At 34.8% G+C, this 22,953-nt stretch overlaps 4 protein-coding genes across 9 annotated transcripts; 3 read left to right on the top strand and 1 right to left on the bottom strand.

Moving 5' to 3' along the window:
* The first annotated feature begins 3,488 nt into the window (after window positions 1-3,488).
* LOC143360189 (erlin-1) lies at window positions 3,489-7,160 on the top strand. 4 transcript variants are annotated; one of them, XM_076798802.1, is made up of 5 exons: window positions 3,489-3,683; window positions 4,646-4,765; window positions 4,849-5,038; window positions 5,135-5,393; window positions 5,474-7,160. In XM_076798802.1, exons 2-5 carry the CDS (start codon window positions 4,658-4,660, stop codon window positions 5,892-5,894), a joined length of 978 nt encoding a protein of 325 aa, XP_076654917.1. In that variant the 5' UTR covers window positions 3,489-3,683; window positions 4,646-4,657; the 3' UTR covers window positions 5,895-7,160. The 4 variants fall into 4 exon arrangements, with proteins under 4 accessions (XP_076654917.1, XP_076654919.1, XP_076654916.1 ...); XM_076798804.1 differs by lacking the exon at window positions 3,489-3,683 and adding an exon at window positions 3,715-3,735; XM_076798801.1 differs by lacking the exon at window positions 3,489-3,683 and adding an exon at window positions 3,742-4,048.
* A 222-nt stretch (window positions 7,161-7,382) lies between these two features.
* Window positions 7,383-8,720, top strand: Lamtor3 (Late endosomal/lysosomal adaptor, MAPK and MTOR activator 3). 2 transcript variants are annotated; one of them, XM_076799177.1, is made up of 3 exons: window positions 7,383-7,566; window positions 7,763-7,990; window positions 8,106-8,720. In XM_076799177.1, exons 1-3 carry the CDS (start codon window positions 7,543-7,545, stop codon window positions 8,241-8,243), a joined length of 390 nt encoding a protein of 129 aa, XP_076655292.1. In that variant the 5' UTR covers window positions 7,383-7,542; the 3' UTR covers window positions 8,244-8,720. The 2 variants fall into 2 exon arrangements, with proteins under 2 accessions (XP_076655292.1, XP_076655293.1); XM_076799178.1 differs by having other exon boundaries at window positions 7,384-7,551.
* On the bottom strand, window positions 8,621-21,961 carry LOC143360379 (glyoxylate reductase/hydroxypyruvate reductase). The gene is made up of 6 exons (XM_076799168.1): window positions 21,806-21,961; window positions 20,515-20,645; window positions 20,054-20,243; window positions 9,515-9,678; window positions 9,158-9,448; window positions 8,621-8,925 (listed from the first exon to the last, which is right to left on the bottom strand). The coding sequence occupies exons 1-6, from the start codon at window positions 21,871-21,873 to the stop codon at window positions 8,810-8,812; spliced, it is 960 nt and encodes a 319-aa protein (XP_076655283.1). The 5' UTR covers window positions 21,874-21,961; the 3' UTR covers window positions 8,621-8,809.
* On the top strand, window positions 10,746-13,284 carry LOC143360381 (uncharacterized). Of its 2 annotated transcripts, none has more exons than XM_076799171.1 (3): window positions 10,746-11,007; window positions 12,203-12,347; window positions 12,442-13,284. In XM_076799171.1, the coding sequence occupies exons 2-3, from the start codon at window positions 12,212-12,214 to the stop codon at window positions 13,089-13,091; spliced, it is 786 nt and encodes a 261-aa protein (XP_076655286.1). In that variant the 5' UTR covers window positions 10,746-11,007; window positions 12,203-12,211; the 3' UTR covers window positions 13,092-13,284. The 2 variants fall into 2 exon arrangements, with proteins under 2 accessions (XP_076655286.1, XP_076655287.1); XM_076799172.1 differs by lacking the exon at window positions 10,746-11,007 and adding an exon at window positions 11,596-11,990.
* Window positions 21,962-22,953: the final 992 nt, after the last annotated feature.

Here is a 22,953-nt window from a genome sequence, read left to right as displayed (position 1 = left end):
TGTTGATGGGGGTTTTTTTCTGAATATGTTGTTTATTTGTGTGAACGGGTTGTGGGGGCCTTTTGATGATATTTGTTTTATTTTATTTTCCCAGTAGGTGGAGAAGGATTTTTGGAATTCTTTGTCTATTTTTGTTTTTATGTCTTTTAGAAGTTTCGATAGTATTGGTAGGGAGTTGGTGGAGAGTGGGTTGTGGGAATTTTTTATCTTGTGAATTTGTGAGATAATGTACTTTTTGCTGCTTTGGAGTTTTCTGATTTTTTTGTTAATGTAGGTTTCTGAGGAGTTGGGAGTTTTGTGTGATGGGATTGACGTTGCTATGGATTTGTAAAGTGCATCTTCCAGTTTGTCGAGTCCTACGTCGATTTCGTCGTTTTTTAGATTTCTGTTGTGGTCTATTTTTAGATCGTTTATTAGTATTGATGCGAATTTTTTAAATTTTTGCCAGTTTGCGGCCGAGAAATTAGGTCTGTTATTTATTGAATTTGTTTCTAGGTGTGTTATGTTTTCTATGGAAATCGAGAATTTGAGGGCAGTATGGTCGCTGTCGAAAGGGATTGTTCTAAGGTTGTTGTTGATTAGGTCGTGGAATTGTATTCTGGCGTCGTGTAGGCAGAAGTCGATGTAGGAGTTGCCTTTAGGGTAAGAAGGAAGGTCAGTGCTGCGTAGATGCATGTTGTATTTTATGGCGTTTGAATTTAGCCAGTTCCTGAGATGGACTCCCCTAGGGTGGTTTTTTGCGTTTTTCCAGTCTACGTGACGTGCGTTCAAGTCTCCGGCCAGTATGTAATAGGTGTTCTGGTTTACTAGATTTAGGTTAGTTATTATTTTTTCGAGATCAGGTAAGAACTCTTTCTGGTTGTTGCCTGGAGCATAAGCTACTATTATGAATAATTTTTCTTGTGAGGGGAGTGCGATTTTTATGATTGTTGTTTCTACTGCTGTGCTGTTAGTTAATGTCGGGACCTGTATTTTTTGTGTTTGATTTTGTGTTTAATTAGTATTGCGGTTCCGCCTCCTTGTGTTGCGTTTATTCTATCTGATCTGTGGATAGTGTAGTTGGTGTAGGAGATTGTGTGTCTGTGGTTGAGTTTTGTTTCGCCTAGTAGTACTATGTCTGGGTCGTGACGTTGAGCAGCTGTAGAAGGTTTGCTCTCTTTTGTTGGGAGATTAGGGAATTTATGTTTAGTGATATTATGTTTAGTGTGGGGGATTGTTGTATTTGGGTTTTGTTAGGCATTGATTGTTGTTGGTGAGAGTGTCGATATTAATTTGAATAGAGTGTAGATGTTGGTTGTGTTGTTTTGGACTGATTGGGTTATAGAGTTTAATTGGTTTTTTATGTCTAGTAATATATCTGTTATTTGGAATTGTGAAGTTTGTGGGTTGGTGAGAGTTGGGGGTAGGTTGTGGTATGGTTGGTTCTTTGGGTGTGTGTGGGTTTTGTTTACTTGTGGTGTGGGGATTGGGATGAGTAAGTGCGAGCTTGGTATGATATGGTGGGGTTCAGGTGTGATGGTGTTTTTACTTAGGTTAGGTGTGGCGTGTGCATGTTTGTTTGTGGGAGTACTGACGGTTATTTTGCTGTATGATAGTTGCGGGTTTGTTAGTTTTTGTATCGTGTTGATTTTTTTGTTATTGTTTTCGTGTTGTTTGATTCGTTGTGTTAGTATGTTTTGTTTGTGGTTCTTTACTGCAGGGCAGCCTTTGTACGAGGCTGGGTGGCCGTTGTTTCCGCAGAGGGCGCATTTTAAATTATTAGTGTTTTTTTGTGTGGTTGTTAATTTACAGTTGCCTATTTCGTGACATTCCGCGCATTTTACGCATCGAAATGGAAAGTTGCAGTTAGTGCAGGAGTGCCCTAATCTCTGGCATTTCCAGCATTGGGTGATTTCTTTTGAAATTATTTTTTCCTATGAAATCGATTGGTGAAGGATCTTTTTAATTTGGTGGACGTTATTAATATTACTATCGGGTGTGAGGTGGACTGTGAAAATTGGCAATTTTCTGTTTCTAGAGTGGATTTTTTCGTTGTAAATCTGTTAACTTTTGTGAATTTGATGTTGTTAATTTTCTGGTCGTTTAGTGCGTCTAATATCGTGTCGAAGTCTCCTTCTAGATTTTTTAGTAATATCGTTTGAGATTTTTCATATTTGGGGGTGAAAGAATGGAATGATGTGTTATTTGTTTTTAAAAAATATACTAATTATGGTTAGGTAGTCCTCGGGTAGGTCGATGTATACTGTACGGCTAGTTTGTGTGGATTTCTTGGTTCGGAAGTTACCTGCTATTTTTTTGCCGCTGAATAGGATTTGGTTGATTGTTTCCTGGGCGCTTTGGTCTTGCACTATTATTGGGGGTGGTCTTGGCTTCCTTCCTTGGGTTGCAGGTATGTTTGGGAGGTCATCTATGGGGCTGGTTTGCTGCTTTTCTTGAGGCTTGATTTCCGGATGCGTTTGGTTTGTATTGGGGAGTGGCTGGTTCTGTCGGGCGGTGTCCTGGGTTGTTGTCCCATTGTTTTTTGCAGGTAGGATGGCCGCTAGAGTCTGGGTTTTACCGACTTTCGCTGGAGATTTAGGTGCCGGTGTGTTTGAAGTGTTGGCTTCTATCACGTCCACTCTGGCTTGAAGCGATATTATTTGCTCTTCATTTATTTTGAGGAGCAGATTGTTTTGTTTTTTTAATTCGTCGATTATTGTGTTGTGGGTGTGTCCATCCTCTGGGTCTGTATGGTTAGGTTCCGCTGGTTTTGTTTGGAGATCGCTGTTTGTTCTTGGTAGTTTTGTTGTTGAATTTTGGGAAACTGTCAGTTTCCTTTTGGTGTTCGGTGTAGTTTTCTTATGTAGCAGTGCTTCCATTTCTCTGCTATTTAGCGTTCCTTTTCGTTCTTTTTTTATTAGTCTTTGGATCATCTCTTCAAGAGTGTTTGATTTTGTTTGCATTTGGCTGCCTGCGGCAGAGCCGCACAGCTTGGAAGGAGTAGACTCTTGTATCTTCTTGATGAACCAAGGGTTAGTTATTTTTGGTTGAGTATATTTCTCCGGACTGGCGTTTGCGGATACGCTCACTGACACTTTTTCGGGCTGTCCACGCCGATCGGCTTTTGAGCTCTACGGGCTCTACGATGTTACCTGCTCGACGGTCACTGAGCGAATGACATTACCGCCATGTAATCTAGCTACTTCGTAACGATTATAAATAAAACTCAATTTAAAGTAATAACGAATCGTTAATTACAAATATTTAAAAAACTATTGAGTGTTGGCCCATATAATTATATATCTCCAGAAATCGGAGGATAAAATCTATAAATGTGCAAAATTAGAACCAAATCTGTGACCCGAAGGTCTTGCGGTCTCCTTGAAAAGTATAAAAATAGTATAAAATAATAGAATAGTATAATAATAGAATAGTATAAAACAGTGTCCTATTCAATCCATCCGATATCCAACGTTCTTTAAGATGAGTCTCAGGTATCTCAACGTCGCCCTTTCAGTACTCGTTTGGGGCGAGGGAAGAGAAAAAATCTGCTGGTGACAAATCTGGCGAATATGGTGGTTGTGAGACGACAGGAAAGGAATTTCGTGCTAGAAACTCCTTGATGCCGTTTTCTTCAGATTAAAACAGAACTTTATGCACGTTCTCTACTCGTGGAAATCACTCATCTTAAAGAATCGCCGAAGGTATAGCCCACACTTTACGGCGACGAACAATTACTATATAGACAACTAACAAGTACGTAACCGATCGCTACGAAACTTGGCACGCATATAGGGAAACAATCGAAGATTATATGCTACGAATTTCATTTTTTTCTGTCGCTCCTAGCACCATCCGTACCAGAAGCTCCCAAACTTTTTGAACGCACCTTGTACATAGAAGCCGCTATGTGCCGCTATGTTACTTAAACTATATATCCTCTTGTCACTGCTGAAAATATAAATAGAATATTTTAAAAACATGGAGTTACAAAATTTTTAATTTTTGGTGATAACAATTTGTAAACCCATTAGTGGTTAATTATACTATTCTGGTTTTGTGAGCACAGGTAGTATTCTAATAGTTTTACAATTCTTTTGTAACATAACCTCCTACAGTATGGACACTATGGACTTACAGCGTAGAATAAAAATATTGGCACTATAAATTTCATATAATTTCAAAAGATATTAGCTTTAATGTTCACTTTTCAAAATATTCATCATTTATTCCATATATTTTCGTTGATTGTATTATAAAAAGTGTCGACACGAGTAAACGTAAACAAAATGATATAGGGAACAATAATAAAAATATATTTCCTAAGCAAAATGTAAAAAGAAAAAACTGTTTGGTGTATTTAAGTAACGCATACATATGTACAAATAAAATTACATTAGTTGTAGTTATAGTTTTTTATTTCATACTTTCAAAAATCTTTTGGTAAATTTTAGCTTGTAATTATACCATTTTTAATTGAACTGTTTTAATTATACCGTTTTTAATTGAGTGCTGTTATTCATCAGGAATTATCAGTTTTTGAATTAACTTCTTTCTATAATAATAACCGAGACTTTTGAAAAATTATTTTTTATTTTCATATTTTATACTCTATAATGTACAATTTCTCCAAATATAATACATAAATTATTTTAATTAATTTTAGCATATAATTGCTATGTTTGACCAAAGCATTATTGGTGTATGCTTCTTTGTCTGTCTAGCAGTTGTTTTTAACTGTTCATTACATCACATTGAAGAAGGTCATGTTGGTGTATACTTCAGGGTATGTTTTATATTGTTGCAATATTTTAGATTTATATTGATGTTCTATAATGTTTATGTACGTATAGTGACTACGTTTTACAGGGAGGTGCATTATTGCCTCAAGTTAGTAATCCAGGGTTTCATATGATGATTCCTTTATTAACTAAATACCGTTCTGTTCAAGTTACATTGCAGACAGATGAGGTAAAAAACGTACCATGTGGTACTAGTGGTGGTGTGATGATCTTCTTTGATCGAATAGAAGTTGTAAACATATTGGATGCAAACAGCGGTAAGAATTTTATAAACTTTGTACTATATTGAATTGAATTGTTAAAGCTAATTTATAAAGTATTTTTACACATTAATCAGTTTCTCCTTTCTATAGTTTACAATATTGTGAGGAACTTTACGGCAGATTATGACCAGACATTAATATTTAACAAGATACATCATGAATTGAACCAATTTTGTTCTGTGCACACATTACATGAAGTATACATAGATTTATTTGACCAGATAGATGAAAATTTAAAAACTGCTCTGCAAAAAGATTTAAATGATTTAGCACCTGGCTTAAGTATTCATGCTGTTAGAGTTACAAAACCTAAAATTCCAGAAACTATAAGAAAAAATTATGAATTAATGTGAGTATAAATATGATTTAATGGTTGCCCATAAGAGTAAAATATTATTAAAAATTCTGTTTCTGTGTAAATTCTTTCAGGGAAGGTGAAAAAACAAAATTATTAATAGCTACACAACATCAGAAAGTAGTAGAGAAAGATGCAGAAACTGACAGGAAGAAAGCTCTGATTGAAGCAGAAAAACAGGCCGAAGTTTCGAAAATTCAATACAATCAAAATATTATGGAAAAAGAATCTCTTCGGCAAATAGTTGAAATTGAAAATGCAATACACCTGGCAAAACAAAAGAGTCTTTCCGATGCAGAATATTACAAAATAAAAATGCAGGCTGAGGCAAACAAGTTTCTTCTTACTTCAGAGTATTTAGATTTGAAGAAATATGAAGCACTATCGCAGAATGCAAAACTTTATTTTGTTCAAGATACACCAAAGATGTTTGTGTATGAAAAAGGTTTAAACGATCCTACAGTTCATTCCAGTGTAGACACAAAGGAATCGTAACTGTAGAGTTAAACCTTTACAGTGATAAATTACAAAGTACAGTGGGGCCCCAGACTTACATACTAATTGCTTCCCGAGTGGGTGACCTAAGTCGGGATACACAGGATAAACACGTACAGTCGAGTTGGAAAGTAAGATAACGACTGGTGTATGTACGCCAATGCATATGACACATCTTTAATGTTTAATAATAATAATAATATATGTTTTACTAATATATTTGTTTATTTACTTACAACTTCTGAATAAAAACAATACAATAATTTGATTTCATTCATCATATTCATGTGCTTACATATCATGAATCGTTAACTTACTTTCCGACTCGACTGTACATTTATCAGATTAGGAGATACATTTTATTTCAAATATACTAAGATAATAGAAGAGGTCACATTTAAAATTTATACATTTATAGTTGTCAGATGTAATATTATATAATAATATAAAAACAATCAAGTATCGCGTTACGTAGAAACGACGTAACTCGGGACCCCACTGTACTGTATTCGCTCCAAAAGTGAAAAAAAATCTCCAAAAATGAACAAATTTTATTCCCACTACTACGGGGTTATTTCTTGGACAATCGATCGTGCAACAATGTAAAACGATTCGAAGTTTAGCATTAGTGAGATAATTCTAAAATTATTATTAATAATTAATTATTTTTAATTATTTCTTCAAACAAATTTCACCAATGTCTTTGTGAGATACCTTCGATTAGATTTACTTATTTAATAAATAACAAAAGTTACGGACATAACGAAGAACAGCGTGCGATTAAAACAGTAATGCAAACACAAACCTTTTTTATTTTTGCTTGTTTCTCTATGGAACTTTTAGTAATATATTTGTGAGAATTTTTCTGATTAAAACGAATCTAAAAGTGACAGTGTTTGGACATTGTTTAAACTGCCCCGGCTACTTTGACTCTCATTATCTCTCTTTTTTTTTTTACTCGCTGTCTTCACTGTATGGCATGCTACAAATAACATCTTCAGCACCGCGGTTTGTTTATTCCCGGAGCAAATATGTACTGTGTTTTTATCTAAAAGTGATCGTTCATTGATGTTAGAAATACAATAGTATTGAAAATTTTCCAAATTTTTTACTATTTTACTATTTCAGTGTGCCAACGAAATTTGTATTAATTTTTCAAAGAATGGAATATAATTTATGCATTTCTATTTTTCATTATGTTAATTAGAACTTTCCAACAAAAATATTGTTCAACACTACTGTAATAAATAAAAACTTAAAACACAATTAATTTTGTTTTTTTTTTCTAAAATTAATTAATACTATATATACATAGTAAATATAGTATATATATATAGTAAAGATCAAAAGTGTCGATATAAATTTCAGATTATATATATATACATACATACATACATATATATATATATGTGTGTCGTTTATTTCGATAGATATTTTTTTGTATATTTTTTTTCTAAACTATTGACTCGTAACATACGGACCTCTTCAAAGGTTTTTAAAATGTAGTGTGTGCGCAGTAGACGGACCTCGTGACAATCTGTCAAAATTGTTGACTCAAAACTAGCACGCTGCTGTTGATGTTTAAGATTCATAAATTATTTACACAGTTGTAAGTTATATCAATCTTTACTAGCACCAAAATTGGAAGATGACAGCGGTAAGTTGTGAAATTGTATGTATCAAACTTTTTAACTATTTCGTATTCTATGTATTTTAAGGTTATATGTAAATAATTTAAACAAGTTTCAAGACATCTGCAATTGTTTTTGTATAGGTAAAGTCATACTTACTACAAAATAAAATACGTAGAAATACAGTTATACTATTATTTGTTATAGCAACTGACATACTTTTTATAATTATTACAGGAATTAAAGAAGTTTCTTTATGGTCTTCTAAGTAGCGTTGAAGGACTTCATAGTATATTAATAACAGATAGAGATGGTGTTCCCGTTGTATCAGTAGCTGATAAACAAGCACCAGAAATGGCTATGAGAGCAAGTTTTTTGTCAACATTTGGAATGGCAACGGATCAAGGAAGTAAATTGGGACTTGGAAAGAATAAAACTATTATATGCATGTACAGTAGTTATCAGGTAATTTAATTTATAGAGTTTCTTATAAAATATTACCTTTCTATTTTTATATAAAAGTATGGTTCATAAATATACATAACTTAACTTTTTATGTTGTACTTTATTTAATTTGCAGGTGGTTCAAATGAACAAGTTACCATTAGTCATTAGTTTCATTGCTAGTCATAACTGTAACACAGGTCATATTCTGTCTCTGGAGAATAAGATCGATCCAATTTTAAGTAATTTGAAAAATGCAGTAGTGGAAGCTTGATGGTTACCTGTTGTGCATTATGGGTGATGAATACTGAAAATTCACTGTTAAATGTAGTAGATACACTTCTAATGAAGACAATGTTACTATATGTATATCATTTTTCTTATGTAAAGAGAAATTTGATTTTCTATTCTATCTTTAAATTATCTATTTAACCTTTTGCATTCCAAGCAATAAGACTATATGTTGGTAGTTAACTCCAATGTCGGCAGCACATCTGACATCTTAGTAGTGCAAAGGGTTAAAAGGAAGAAATTAATATACATTTTGCATAAACAGATATATATGTATTCAAAGGGATAGGCATTACAAAATTTTATGATAATAGAATATGATTTCTATTATATGTCTGCAGCATTTTGATACTTTCTATATATGATATGTATATGTATATATATATTTAAGACAAAATTATTCACGTTTTATAACTGTATATATTTACTACGAAATATATGTAAAAAGTAATACTAAAATATATCATTGTCATTATATTATTGAAAATTAAATTATATATTAAACTGCAATTGATATCTTTGTACTGTAGACATGAAAAAGAACGCAAATTACAATTCATACACCAATGGCTTATTCTCTAACCCATTGAGAATATTTTGTGCAGCAGCAATTGACATATCACGTCGTGTCTTCTTTGTAGCACTGCCCAAATGAGGTATGATCACTGCAATATATATTTGTACGTATACATATTTTGCTATATATTTCTATTAATACTGTTTAAGTACATAGTGAAATATAATGTGTAATAAAAGCTTAGAATTGTAAATTATAATTTGTGTCAATATAATACGATATTATGTATAATATTAATGGAAGGAAATACTTATTTTAATCTTTGTATATTCGTTGCATTAAATGTTTTCATATTATTTATTGCATATGGTAATACTAACCAGCATTGGGAAGTTTAAGAAGTTCATGATCTGGAGGCAGTGGTTCTGGATCAGAAACGTCAAGACCAGCTGCGAAAATTGTTCCAGTCCGTAAAGCCGTAACTAATGCATCTGTATTCACAACTTTGCCACGACCAATGTTTACGAATACAGCGTTCTTCTTCATTTTACCAAAAGTATCAGCATTAAATAATCCTCGTGTTTCATTATTCAATGGCACAGCAACGATAACAAAGTCACTTTGTTCAAGCAGTTCATCAAGTGATACGAAGTGAGCACCTAGTTCATCACCTACACATATGAAATAACACTTAGTAGAAATAGTGTAATGAAAATCTCTTACATTCTGATAAATACCTGTTTTCTTACGGGAATGGCCTGTATAAATGAAACGGCCGACATCAAACCCTTTCAGTCTTTTGACAATAGCCTGTCCAATATTACCCAATCCAACAATACCAACTGTTGATCCTTGTAAGTCTTGACCAAGTAACCACTGAAGAGTATGTTCCACTTCTCCCCTAATTTAACAACAATTTTACATGTATGATTATTAATATTTCGTTTTATAGTAACTACATATATTTGGAATATTAAAACATATTATGATTTTTACAAGTATAAAAATTAGAAAATAAATGAAGAAGGAAAGCTTTAATTGCTCTTTCTCATTGTAGTATTACAGTAAACGAAATAGTAAAAACTAATTGTTGTAATAATCATATGCATATATTTTATAATGTTCGATTCTGAATTCTCTAATTAATCTGAAGTAATCTGAAACGAAATTAGCTATTATTTTCAAGTCTATATAATCTAAAAATATTTTTAGAAGTGTAAAAAAAATTTTAGTCTTAGTGTTTAACAGAAACTAAACTAATTGATTTTTGTTGTAATTTTCTTATATGACTAAATTAAAAAATATACAATCTAAAAAAAATATATTATCATACATTTCTACTTCCCCAGATATCTCAGAAAATATGTTTTTTTATCTCTAACTTTGATTTTACTCTAATCTCTAACTTCATCTCCATATTTTCACCTCCTAGACATACGTCATTACAGTTAAAAAATACGTGTCAAACATTTTTCTACAAACTATATCCTATATACATTTCATTAAGATAAGGGATAATTACATACATGTATTAATTAAATAATACGTGTATTTACAAATGGGTACTCTTCTCCGATTTTGATGACCTTAAAATACGTTGTCTGGGACACGATTCCGAACAACTTTTTCCCATACGTAACCGCCGCACGGTCTTATTTTGCGAGATGCATAATCGCAAGAAGGTACGGTAAGACATTGGACTCCCCCCCCCCCCCCTTTTGACACGCGACATACGTCATTCTATTTGTTTTGACATACTGAACATGAAATGTACTTGTCAATTTTGACGCAAAGGAATAGTTTTAGAGATATTCGCGAAAAACTACCGCTACTACTACATGAATCCTGCGTGTACCTACGCGTCCGTGACGGCGCGCCGCGACGTGTATGCAGCATTGGTCCCCCTCTTTTCTACCGTCCGTCCATGATGCGTCGCGTCAGAGACGCGTACACGTAGCGTATGAGGCATGATTTCATTCTGCCAACGATGCGTCGCGTCAGAGACGCATACGCGACAAAATGTCGCTTGCTGTACGCTTCGGTGCTGCAACCAATGTAAAATAATAGACGTCTGTCAACAAAGCGTCATCGTCGCGTAATCGTCGCTACATGCAGTCGTCATTGCGCTTAATGTACAATCGTCTATACACGAAGCTTAGAGCAAACTTTGCAAAAATACAAATATGTGACAGTGTATAAGCGATGAAACAAGGATTTTAATAACATTAAGGTAAGTGAAGAAAATTTAGTTATTTATAAGATAATACACATGCAGGGCATTGAGGGCAAAGGGACAAATGTGATACCAAGTTTTACTTTTTAATAATATTATTTCTTTAATGTTCTTGTACATGTTGTCAAACATGTGTAGTAAAGTGGCTCTTATTTTCGACTTTTAAATTTTGTTTATGACCCCCCCCCCAGGATTGTTTTAATTAATTAAAAAATATTTATGTAAAATTTGAGCGCCGCGAATAACGAAAAAACGAGCCCGCGGCCCTTAAACATTAAAATAATTAATTAAATGTCTTCTGAATTCTAAATTATTGACTGTATCAAAAACTATGTTCAACAAAACTTGTAGACCTGGACAGGGTGCGTCTTTTATGTCCCATTACTTTTTTTTAGTAAAACAAACGGTTTTCGAGAAAATTGAGAAAAATGTCAGACCAAAATCAAAAATTTTTTTTGAAATTTGAAAACTGAAGAGTATTTTTATTATTTTTTATCAATAAACATTAACGAAAAATGTGAATTTTTTTAACTTGCGGAGCTTACTTTCTTTTAATTGCATATTATTTTGCTCCACTTTATCAAGGGTAAAGGTCTTATAAAGAGAACTACGTTTCGAAAAGCCCTCCAAAATGAACCGCTAAATAAATATGAGCAAATACGTAGGACGTTATCTCTGAATCACAGGGCGAGGCAATATTTATATATTGTTATTCAACTTATTTTGTAAATAATTTCCACCAGTGCCTTCGTCTAGAATAAATTATTGATACTGTTATCGATAAATATCGATATGTTACCAATTCTTTGATATATCGATAATATAGTTAAGTTATCGGGTTTTCCGTCCACTGTGCGATAATATAGATAGGTTTAGTATGCCTGATGTACGACACTATCGTACGCTAGGCGTCATAACGAATATTGCTCCGTGGGCAGGTTTGCATTGTTTTACATTAGCCGCGATGTTTTGTCGCCTAGGTACGCATTGCGCAGATACAAAAATTTTCTGTACACTTTCGTGTAACGACAAGACGACGTTGACGTTACTATTACTAATTATTGTGAATTGTTCCTTTATTAGCTATATTATTGTTTAATTTCTGTTAATAGTCCCTTTATTAGTTAATATTCTAGTTTAATTTATGTTAATTGCTCCTTTATTATTTCATATTCTTGTTTAATTTCGATAGAAAGCAAAAATGTGTGAAATGACATGTTTTGTACAACTGATTGAAAAATACCCCTGTTTATATAATCACACATTATCCGACTATTCACGAAAGGATATTACGGAAAAGGCGTGGAATGAAGTGGCGAATGAAATTAAATGGCGTGGTAAATATTATTATAGAAAAGCACATCCTGTCGCTAAATATATGAGAGCGAAGTATTATTTATTCGGTATTACTACTAACGTTACTTTTTGTAGTTGCCGATTGTAAAGAAAAATGGAGGAATATTAGAAACGGTTTTGTGAGGAGTTTAAAACCAGCGGCAAGTGGTTCTTCCGCGAAACAAAGAAGGCAATACTATTTGCACGATGTTATGCAATTTGTCCTCCCCTTTGTGAAACCGATAACACATATTGAAAAATGTGGAAAGATTCCAACACCACCAAATGAAGAAATCCAACAAACGGAAGATCGAGATGATACTACGACAGACACAACAGATGATATGGATAGAGAAATCCAAAACGAAAACACAAGTCGTAGAAAAAAATTAAAATTTAATGAGATGGATGAAATGTTTATAAAGTATTTAGAAAGAAAAACAAAAAATTCGACCGAGGATCATCGGAAAATGTTTTTATTGAGCTTGCTACCTGATTTGCACAAATTAACAGACAGTGAGATGCGGGAATTTAAAATGAAAACGCTAATGTCAATTGATGAAATTCTAAGCCGCCCTCGTCAAGAAATTTCTCACCCATATCCCTTTTCACCCACTTCTGAACCAATTACACATATACACCCCCTTTCACCAACATCTTCAGTTTCACAGGAATCCTCCACTCCTCCGTCAACCTATACTTTGCATACGTTGACAACAAAGTGTAAAAATACATTAAATAAATAATATTGTTAAAAAATAACTTGATATAACATTTGTCATTTTGCCCTTAATGCCCTGCATGTGTATGATCTTATAAATAACTAAATTTTCTTCATTTACCTGAATGTTATTAAAATTCTTTCTTCGTCGCTTACACCCTGTCGCATATTTGTATTTTGCTTTTGTATTTTCTAACCATGTTCTTAAATAATAGTGGATAAGTGAAGTAATATGCAGATTTTATGTCGCCAAAATATTCGGACACGTTATTTACTTTACGCTGTGTTTGCTGGACACTTTACCACATCGTTTGTGCAAATAGTCGAAAAATAAACGTGCTTATATAATCATATTATACCAGATTTTTCAATAAACAATGCTACAGGAAAGGCACGGTATCGAATAGGTGTTAAAAACACTTTTGAGTCAACATACCAAATGTGTGTTCTATGTTTTTTCATTCTAAGTTTTCCCTTATGGAAATTGGTTAACTGTTTCATCATTTGGGAATCGCGATGACATATAGGGATATTCATGCCATCTCTATCTAACCAACGACCTAATGCCGATGTGCGGAATACATATACCTCCGTCGCTATTCCTACCTGTGAAACCACATTGGTTGGATAAAAGCAGCCGTCGGCATCACTGCAATCCAATAGAATGATGGAATGACAGTCTTTATAGTTGAAATTTGTGGACCCCAAATTTGGAAATTTCTGAATTCTTATATGCTTTCAAACAACAATTTGGTAGATTCCATAATTCTAAATACTTGACCGTTATTTTTTTCCACTTTTCCGCCCTAGGAGCGGGCATATACGTTTCTGTTCGGTCCCACACAGACCGAACGTGAGATTTACGATATAAACACGGTCGGCTGCAATAGCCGGGACACTTGAGGCGACGCGACGGTTCCAGGATTTTGGGTGTCACCGGGCATCAATTCGAGACTCCTCGTGAGCCCATTGAAAGGGCAATCGTATTGTAGCGGCTAGCTGGGCGCCGGAAGAGAAATCTTCAGCGCACCGGCACCAAGAAAGATTTATGGTTTGCACAGCATAAGACGCTATTTGTGAGAAAACGTCTGTAACGTTTTTGGCCACTTAGCGGACAGATGTGTCCTTGTAGTTCCTAGCGACGAACTCAATAGCGCAAGTGGACGCCATAAATTTTGGGTAGTCTAAGGGTCTCCAGCCTAGAGTGTCCCAGCGACGCGTGCCTGGTTTCTATCACCCGGGAAAGCTGGGCCCGTTGACGTAAGCCAGCAGCCACGTACCGCACTTGGCACGGGGCCCGGAAGATACCCCGCTGCATCACCAAAATTAGTTTTTAACAAAACGACGCGCTCACACTTCTCACGCACTAGAGGCGTGGAACGGGGGCGTGTTATGCAAAATGCACGGATTGGTGGAAGTTCCTCGCAAGGACTTCCACCAATCAGCCGACAAGCATTTTCGAGGATATAAGGCAGTAGACTACCGACGCGAGCTAGTCAGTCACGAAGTCTAGTCACAGCCGATTCTCCGCCGAGTCACTTAGAGTCTAGTCGCAGTCCGGTCGCTGCTAAATCGCAGTCCAAGTTCAATCGCGAGTCGAAGCTAATCGCCGTTCTAGTTGAACTACCCCGGACGTTCTCGCGACGTCACTCATAATAAATAAACGACTCAGCCACGTACACCTGATTTGAACGCATGTTTTCATATTTTTGAGAAATGTACATTTTTCCGATTTTTTTGAGGTTCTTCATTTTTTGCGACCACAATTTGCAAGAAAAAAATCTGAAAAAATTCTCAAAAATCTGTCTTAGGATCCAAAATATGCCACATTTTTTTCAGAATTTTAGGAAGCATCAGAGTGTGAAAAATGCGTGGAAAAGCGCTAAATCTAATTTACCCTGTAACTACCCTCACGGGCAAGATAGAGGGTTGAAATTTTGTTCAGAGCGGTTTTTCTGGGTCAGCTTTCGAATGGTTCATTAATCATTGAAAAACCTCTAAGGGCAGTTTTGACCATCTTAATCGGCTAGGCCCTTTCCTATATATGAGGGATATAACATCTCAAAACATATATTTTCACTTTAGTAATTCCAAATTATCGATAACATTCCTCTATTTTTGTAAATTAAGTGTCAAAGACAGTACTTATTTTTCCACAGAAACGCCCATGTTACTACTCTTCGTTAATGAATTAGTGTATGCCCTACGTCGCCCCACGCGATGATTTTTACATATAAATAAAGTAGAGATTCTCTACTTTATTTTAGTACCAAAATTGGCTTGCGCAACGTTGCGCAACTATACTAATTTTTACAATGTATTTACGTCGTTTTACGTACACGCTCGTGACAATCATAGCTCGGGCCGGGCGTTTCGAACGCAGCCGATGCCGATTGCCGTTGCCACTTAGCGGTTTGTTTAGTCTACTCGTTGACACCTATGGATTGGTCTCATTCATTGTATATTGAAGGAATAAACAATGATAGGATCTCTCTAAACTTTCTTCGTATGAAAATTCGTTTCTTCAGTTTCAGAGCGATCAGCGTGCAGTGTACATCTCCCTTGCGTTTTTCTTATATCTTTCAGTTTCGTTATTTTTATTGTTGTTGTTGTTTTATTGTTATTGTTATAGCAACCGAACGTTTCTATTTAAGACTTTGATTTTGATCTCTGTTACTTCTTTTGTTTTATTTATATTTTCGTGTTATTATATTTTTATTAAAATAGTAAACAATAATATGAAACGGAGTTGTTATTTATAAAGTGAAACCTTATACTAAACCAAAGAATAATTCTTACCCGTTAGAATATATCTGAATCTCCAAAAAGTAACATGTACTATAATTTTTTCAAAATTACATTGTTTTTGTCCCTAATTAAAAATGACGTCTTCTTTGATAATATCTACTACTTGTTAAATCATTCTGTGTTACATAGATCCATTACTAACTTTGTTGTATTTTTTATTTAATTATAAATCACTTAAAATATATTGTTTAATTAACAAAAACCAGCTAAATGTTGTAAAAAATTAATAAATATTCATATTTTATACAACTGTAAACATATTAATCGATAAATATAGAAAAATAGGCGATTTAGAGTTTTGTCCAGCTAAAAAGGCCATTCGTCACACTGTGCGACGGCCAGCAAGCAACGTATATAAGGGATGAACTTGTTAAAAAGGTATTTTCTGTATAAAATATGGAGAGGTCAGGATTTCTGAAACCTTTGGTATTGACGAATGTGAGAATCGTCAGAGTTGATCGCTGGAAAAAAAACTACCTGTTTGCTACCAGCTACCAATACCAATTCTACACTTACCGACAATCCATTAGTTAATAGTGTTGGTTTGGGTTAGATCATCTTCGAGCGAGCGAAGCGAGCGACCAAACTTTACGATTCTCACATTAAACAATATAACATTGTATTATAGAATTTGCTAATAAGTGGAACTGGTGTTGGGCTGGGTTAGTTTTTTTTTCAAGCGACCGAAGCAAGCCAGCAGTGTTTAAAGTTCTCACATTCGAGAATATTAAAAATCCGAGAAATTCCGATGTGTCTATATTCTATACACAAAATACCTTTTTAACATGTTCGCTCGTTATATATGTACGTTGCTTGCTGGCCGTCGCGCTGAGGAGTAGAAAAGAGGGGGGCCCATGCTGCATACACGTCGTAGCGCGCCGTCACAGATGCGTAAGTAAAGTGAAAACGGGTTAAGGTCGATGTACATCTCACCGGCCCGGCCGGCCGGCTCAAAATTACAACCCTGGTTTTGGCCCTAGCGTTTACTAGCGGCAACCGTGTCAGACTTTGGAACCGAATTTCTTCTCTGGCCTCTCGACCCTTTCCAGATGGCCTTTCGAGAGCGCGTTGACAGTTCCCTGCTGTGCGTGGCACAAAAAAAATGTTTTTAGGGGCTCCACAGCTCCTTAGGTAATCTATCCGTACCTCTCCTTTACAACACCATGGAAATAGGAAACGTTCCTGGCACTTACAATTAGTGAAACAGCATCGCACATCCTTATACAGGGTGGTCCACGCAATTGTTTCAAGTCATAACTCCGTTATTATTGCATTTACGAAAAAATGATAAAGGAGAAAGATAAATGGTTCGAAGAGCACTACATCTGTAGGCCTTTAAATTTTTTTTAGATACTGCAGTGCATGTGCAATTAACAATTGCATCATTTCTTTAAATAGAATAGATTCTTCCTTTCATTCTACGTAAAAAATGATTAGGGTACCATGGCAAAAAAATTATTAGATCTCGAGATATTTTCAAAAAATGTCTTTATTGAAGAAGATACTCAAACACTTCATAACTATGTTGTAAAGGTAAACACCATTTCGACATTGTTATCATAACAGAAACCGATTTATACGAGTGAGCATTTCATAATTCAGTAGCAAGTCACGTATCGTAACTCGAGTACGAAAACTAAGATTTTGAAAAAGTGTAGCTGTATTTCACTAAATACAAGAAAATGTATGACATTTTTTGAAAATATCTCGAGATCTAATAATTTTTCATATTCAACATGTGTTTTTGATTCACAAGAAAAATTACCTGCCTATTTAAAATACGACAGATGTTCCCCTCAAACTCAACAAATGGTAGCTCGAACCTATAGCTCCGAAAGGGAGAACCGTATTATTAATTATTCTGGTAGCTTTTTCCACTCGGCAAGATTTGGGACAGGCAGCAATAATGTAGGTAGAAGGTGTTGAACCGTTCGCCCGTTAGCTCAAGCCCATCAATTTCACGACGGGCAAAGTCAGATGTTGGGGTCGACTGTAAAAATGAGGCTAGCGTAAAAATTAGTTTCTGCGACAAGTTTTAATTACTTAATGATCACCGTCCAACGAATACACGAAGGAAAACACACGGTCAACACGTGCTGGAAGGGACTCCCTCTCGTAGTAAATCATAATATCGCACCTCCTAGTCGGAAAACATAACAATAGATACTATTTTTACTAAGAAATTCCCGTGTGATTAACTCCATGATATTGGACGTAAGCTGTGGGTTATGGCAGTGGGCTAAGATATGAAACTGTTACCGCCCACTACTACACGATTGTAGGGGGTGACAAGACGCCATTTCGTATGGGTTCGAAGTGGTGACATTGTATTGATGCGAAGCTTAGAAGAAGGTTCCCCGGCAGGACTGCGGTGACGTATCTAGATACGAATGCGCGGCCGATTGGTTCAGAGTGGAAGAGGCAGGCCTCGTTTCACACGCATTTTCGGCTGAATTCGAAATATTGGCTACAGCGGTCACACATACTGTGTAGCGTGACGGCCTTCGGCCTCAAAACATTGGGCCACCAGCCGCGGCTGAGATGGGGATAGGCATACCTACGATAGACTTGGTTTGTTTAGGTACCCTCCCCCGGCGCTGCTCTGTATTGAGCGGTTTATGACAGATTATTACTATTGAGCTGGAAGTCGGCACAGTCGGACAACATCTGTTTACTGTAAAGTAATTTGTAGACCCCGACCAAAAAACTGTAAAATCACTTACCTAATAACGCTCAAATTCCTTAACAAAGTATTCCCCATCTATTACCACGAGGGACTCTGAAATGTTCTAGTTGACAGCTTTTGAAATAAATAATGACGAATTGTTTCACCGCACAGATTGTCAGATGATATTCTTTCTTTTTCGTTAGCGTGGTAATAAATTGTTATTTCGTTTGTTACAACGTTCAAATTCCTTAACAAGATCTATTACCACGAGGAACTCAGAAAAGTTCTGGTTGATAGTTTTTTAAATAAATACAGCATGTTCATTCTGTCTTCGTACTGCCACGCTACGAGCCGGCCGACTAGCCTGCGAACATTCTCGTCGAGAATGCTAGCCGGCTAGCCGGCCGGCTCTAGCATTGGGCAGCGAACCCCTGGGGTTCTGGTAGCAGAGGACACGCTGTGCCTTTGTTCCGAGCTTCTCGAACCCTCTCTAATAGCTGTCCCGGACCCCAAAATGCTTATAAACGGGGAAAAAACGGCCGGTCGGCCGGCCGGTGAGATGTGCATCGACCTTTATACGTCGCCTAGACTTCTAAGTTAGCCGACGTCGAAATACAATACACAGGATTCATGTAGTAGTAGCGGTAGTTTTTCACGAATATCTCGAAAACTATTCATTTGCGCCAAAAATGACAACTACATTTCGTGTTTAACATGTCAAAATCAATAGAATGACGTATCTTACGTGTCGAAAGGAAGTGGGGTGGGGGGGTCCCAAAGTTCAGCCAAAAGTCGTGCTTTAAAGCGGGGGAAGGGCCCCTACACCCCCTTCCAAAAAAACACCTATTTAATCCAGACCTAACCAAAATTCATTTAAAATGGAATCGTGTTCGTAGCGACACCTACAGTTATTTTTTGCAACAATTGGCAATTAGGAAGTTGTAAAAAAATTTGTTAAAAATATGGGAAAAATGATAAAATTCTGTTTTCAGCCAGTGCAGTTTGAAGGTTACAGGAAATCCGTTAAAAAGAATGGTCAGAAGTTATTTACTGCTGCCCTCGTTTTAAATGTCGTTGAATACATATAAGTGGGTCGACATTAGGAGTTCAATAACTGGCGATGTTGTGGCTCAACGGTTTTTTTGGCTTTGCTTTTTTTGACGTCAAATGCACGCTTGAAGCAGAAACACGATAAAATGATACAGTTGGAGCATTTGTATCATTTATTTTTGTTATAGAATTAGAGCACCCTTTGATGCAACAATATTGACGCAGTTTTTCCATCAAATTCGTTGATATTAACGAATGTTGATAGTTAATGTTAACGTTAACAGTATATGACATATGTATTTTCTATCCGCCAGTGGCGCTGCAGTCATCACGAACACTCCTTATAGGGAAAAGTTGTTCAGAATGACACCCCAGATAACATGTGTGAAGCTCATCAAAATCGGTGGGGATTTTTCTAGATGGTTACCATAATATTTAAAAATTACTTCATTATTAATTACCGTTCAAGTTTTAAACGCCCTTCGTGTGTTCGTCTTGCTGCGTTCAAAGTTAATAGTACTGCAATTTCAGCAACTGCAGCAGACAAAACCATAGGCGTATTTCCCACTTTGATGCCTCTTCGTTTAATTTCAGGAACGTCCAAATGGTCGTAACCAGCCGACATGGTGGAAACGACTTTCAATGTTGGACCTGTTCATTAAAAACGTCTTTAAAAAAAAACAATTTGTTATATTTTTAATATAAATTCAGAATATTGTTGTAGAAATTCTGACTTATTAAATTCTACTTTCTAAACTTACGTTTTTCTATTTATTAATTATTTTTAAAATTATGACTCACTTTTTAGAAACGAAAATGTTGGAAGTATTATTGCGTTAGTTATGTAATAGAGCGAGAGTAGACTATGGTGACTAATAAAATTTCTTTCAAAAGTTGATCTAGTAGTAGTTTTTATCTGTACCTGCAATATTAAGAAATTCACTGTTTACATTATAGTGCTTCGCTATAAAGACTGCATCGTGGCCTGGAAGGGCTTGTAACACATCTTCGCGCAAAGTATTCATGCCATCGTGAATTATCGTAACGTCGCACCTACATGAACAGAAAGCGCACTTAAATATTTATTAACATATTGACAATAGATTTACGGAACCCGTCAAAATTACGAATACAAAATTTCTTACTTTACAATTATTAAGATTGTAACAGTACATTTATGGCAAATTATTTAATAACTTTATTGCTTTGGATATATATTATAATAAAAATCGCTGAAAATAAAGATTAATACATACTTGTCTTTTTTATAAAGTTGTATAAGATAGTCACTTTTAATGTTCCGTAAGTCTAGACTTTATAAATAATTCTCCATAAATGTATTATTATAACCTAATTAATTTTTAGCACTCTAGTCATATATCATGTGGGGAAAAATTGTACTAACTAAAAGTGAAATACTATTTTTTATTTCAAAATAAGAATTGTATTTTATAGCGCATAAATACAATAATACTAATTATACATAATATACGGGGACTTAATACTGGTATTACACCGTACCGGTGATTCATAACTGGTACAACAATAGTGATATCGGTATTAGCCCAAAGCTACTGAAACGGCTATAGGTATCGAAAACCGAAATAAAGTACCGGTGTTTTATTCGATTTTTCTATTATAGAGGCTAAGTTAACCGTTTCGCAATGTTAAACGAGATATTCCGCGATAACAAAGATTGTACGATGCAAAGAATAAGAGATATCTCGCATGATTTAAAAATAATGAGTATTATTAAAAATTTTAGTAAAGGTGAAATTAGTGAATTTTATTAACAGTTATTATATATAATTATTGATAAGAACAAAGTTCGTATCAATATTAATAAAATTTAATCGCAACATTGCATTCTCTTCCGCTTATGAACATAACATATACATATGATCTTAGTTTCTGTATGATGTTCATAAATATAAGTATAACATATGTATGTACATCGGTCTCGTTATCTAAAAATATTGTGAAAATTGTAATAAAATTTTAAAACAACTGAGAAAATTACTGATAAATATAGGGAAATATATCTATATTTCGGTATTCCGGTTTCTATAAGGGTTACGAAAGTACAATCTAAAAAAGCTTACAATAATTTATAGCGCATAAACCGTGAATATTAAATTTATAATGACTTCCATTTACGTTTCTTAATTATAAAAAATTAAACTATTTCTTACACTCTATGTAAATATACTTACTTTGTGCGAAGCAGGTCTATGCCTTCTGATGGCACATCGCTGCTAGTAACCAGTACGCGTGGTTTCATCGTGGCTCTGTTGCACACTGTTGCAATTGAAAAACCATTCGTAACTGTTATACTTGTGAAATTTCCCGCATTATATAACAGCAGTATCAGATTGTGTGCGCACGCGTGATACAACGAGAAGATAATGAAACTTGAAAGTTGTAAACACAGTGTTGACGACCCAAGGCACCCGGCGCACAGTGTGCAAAGACGTTCAGACGTAGGACAATTTTTCGAAGTAACGAATATTGTTCATCTGAGTTCTGGTGTCATTAATTAATAGTTCAAAGTATAAGGAACACTAAAAGTTAGCTTCAAAAATTAATTTTAACATTGCTAAATTATATCTTTAGTTTTGCTTTTCTTCATTCGAACACTGTGAACTGGAATGCTTATTTCTTTATATTGTGATAAATCTGTACACTCTGGAGTATAATTTTGTTATTAAAAAATGGTTCCTTGATGGTTAAATAATGCAATTTTGATGTTAAAATCACTTTTGTGACCATGGACGAGCATGTATATAGGTTAAAATGTACGCTTTCATAAAGAAAAATCATTTTATCCCACTTTCATTTTAAATAACAAAAAAGAAACATAAAAACACATGCTCGTTTTATATCAGAAGAATTTATGAACATGTCTGAAACAATATTCTAAAAGAAAATCTTGCGCATGTTTGCGCCAAGAAAAGAAATGAATGTTTCAGCTTTAAATGCAAGACGGCAGGCTATCAATACGATTGTGTACTTGCTAACGGATATAACTAATGGGTATATTGTACAAATAATAGTACTGGAGTCTAATTTCTATATATTTAACAATATATGTATAATAATAATTTGATTACTTTTTTTAATAAAAATTGACAAATCGGTATCGACATACAAATATTTTTAAATTGAGGATTCCATGTTGCTATTGAAAAGGCATCATCAACCTAATAAATAAGGAAGCTTATGCAATTTTATATTAATTTTTAATGTTGTTGATAAAACAGCTATATTATTCAATGCATTCTATATGGAGATTTTTACAGTCGCTCATCGCGAGTTTCAAATGAATCTTTGTTACTCAACGTTGAGTCGTTCGAAACGCCTC

This window comes from Halictus rubicundus, chromosome 13 (genome assembly GCF_050948215.1).
Source record: "Halictus rubicundus isolate RS-2024b chromosome 13, iyHalRubi1_principal, whole genome shotgun sequence".
Lineage (NCBI taxonomy): Eukaryota > Metazoa > Arthropoda > Insecta > Hymenoptera > Halictidae > Halictus > Halictus rubicundus.
Note: the sequence above shows the minus strand (reverse complement) of the source record. Positions and strands in the feature narration are given on the sequence as shown.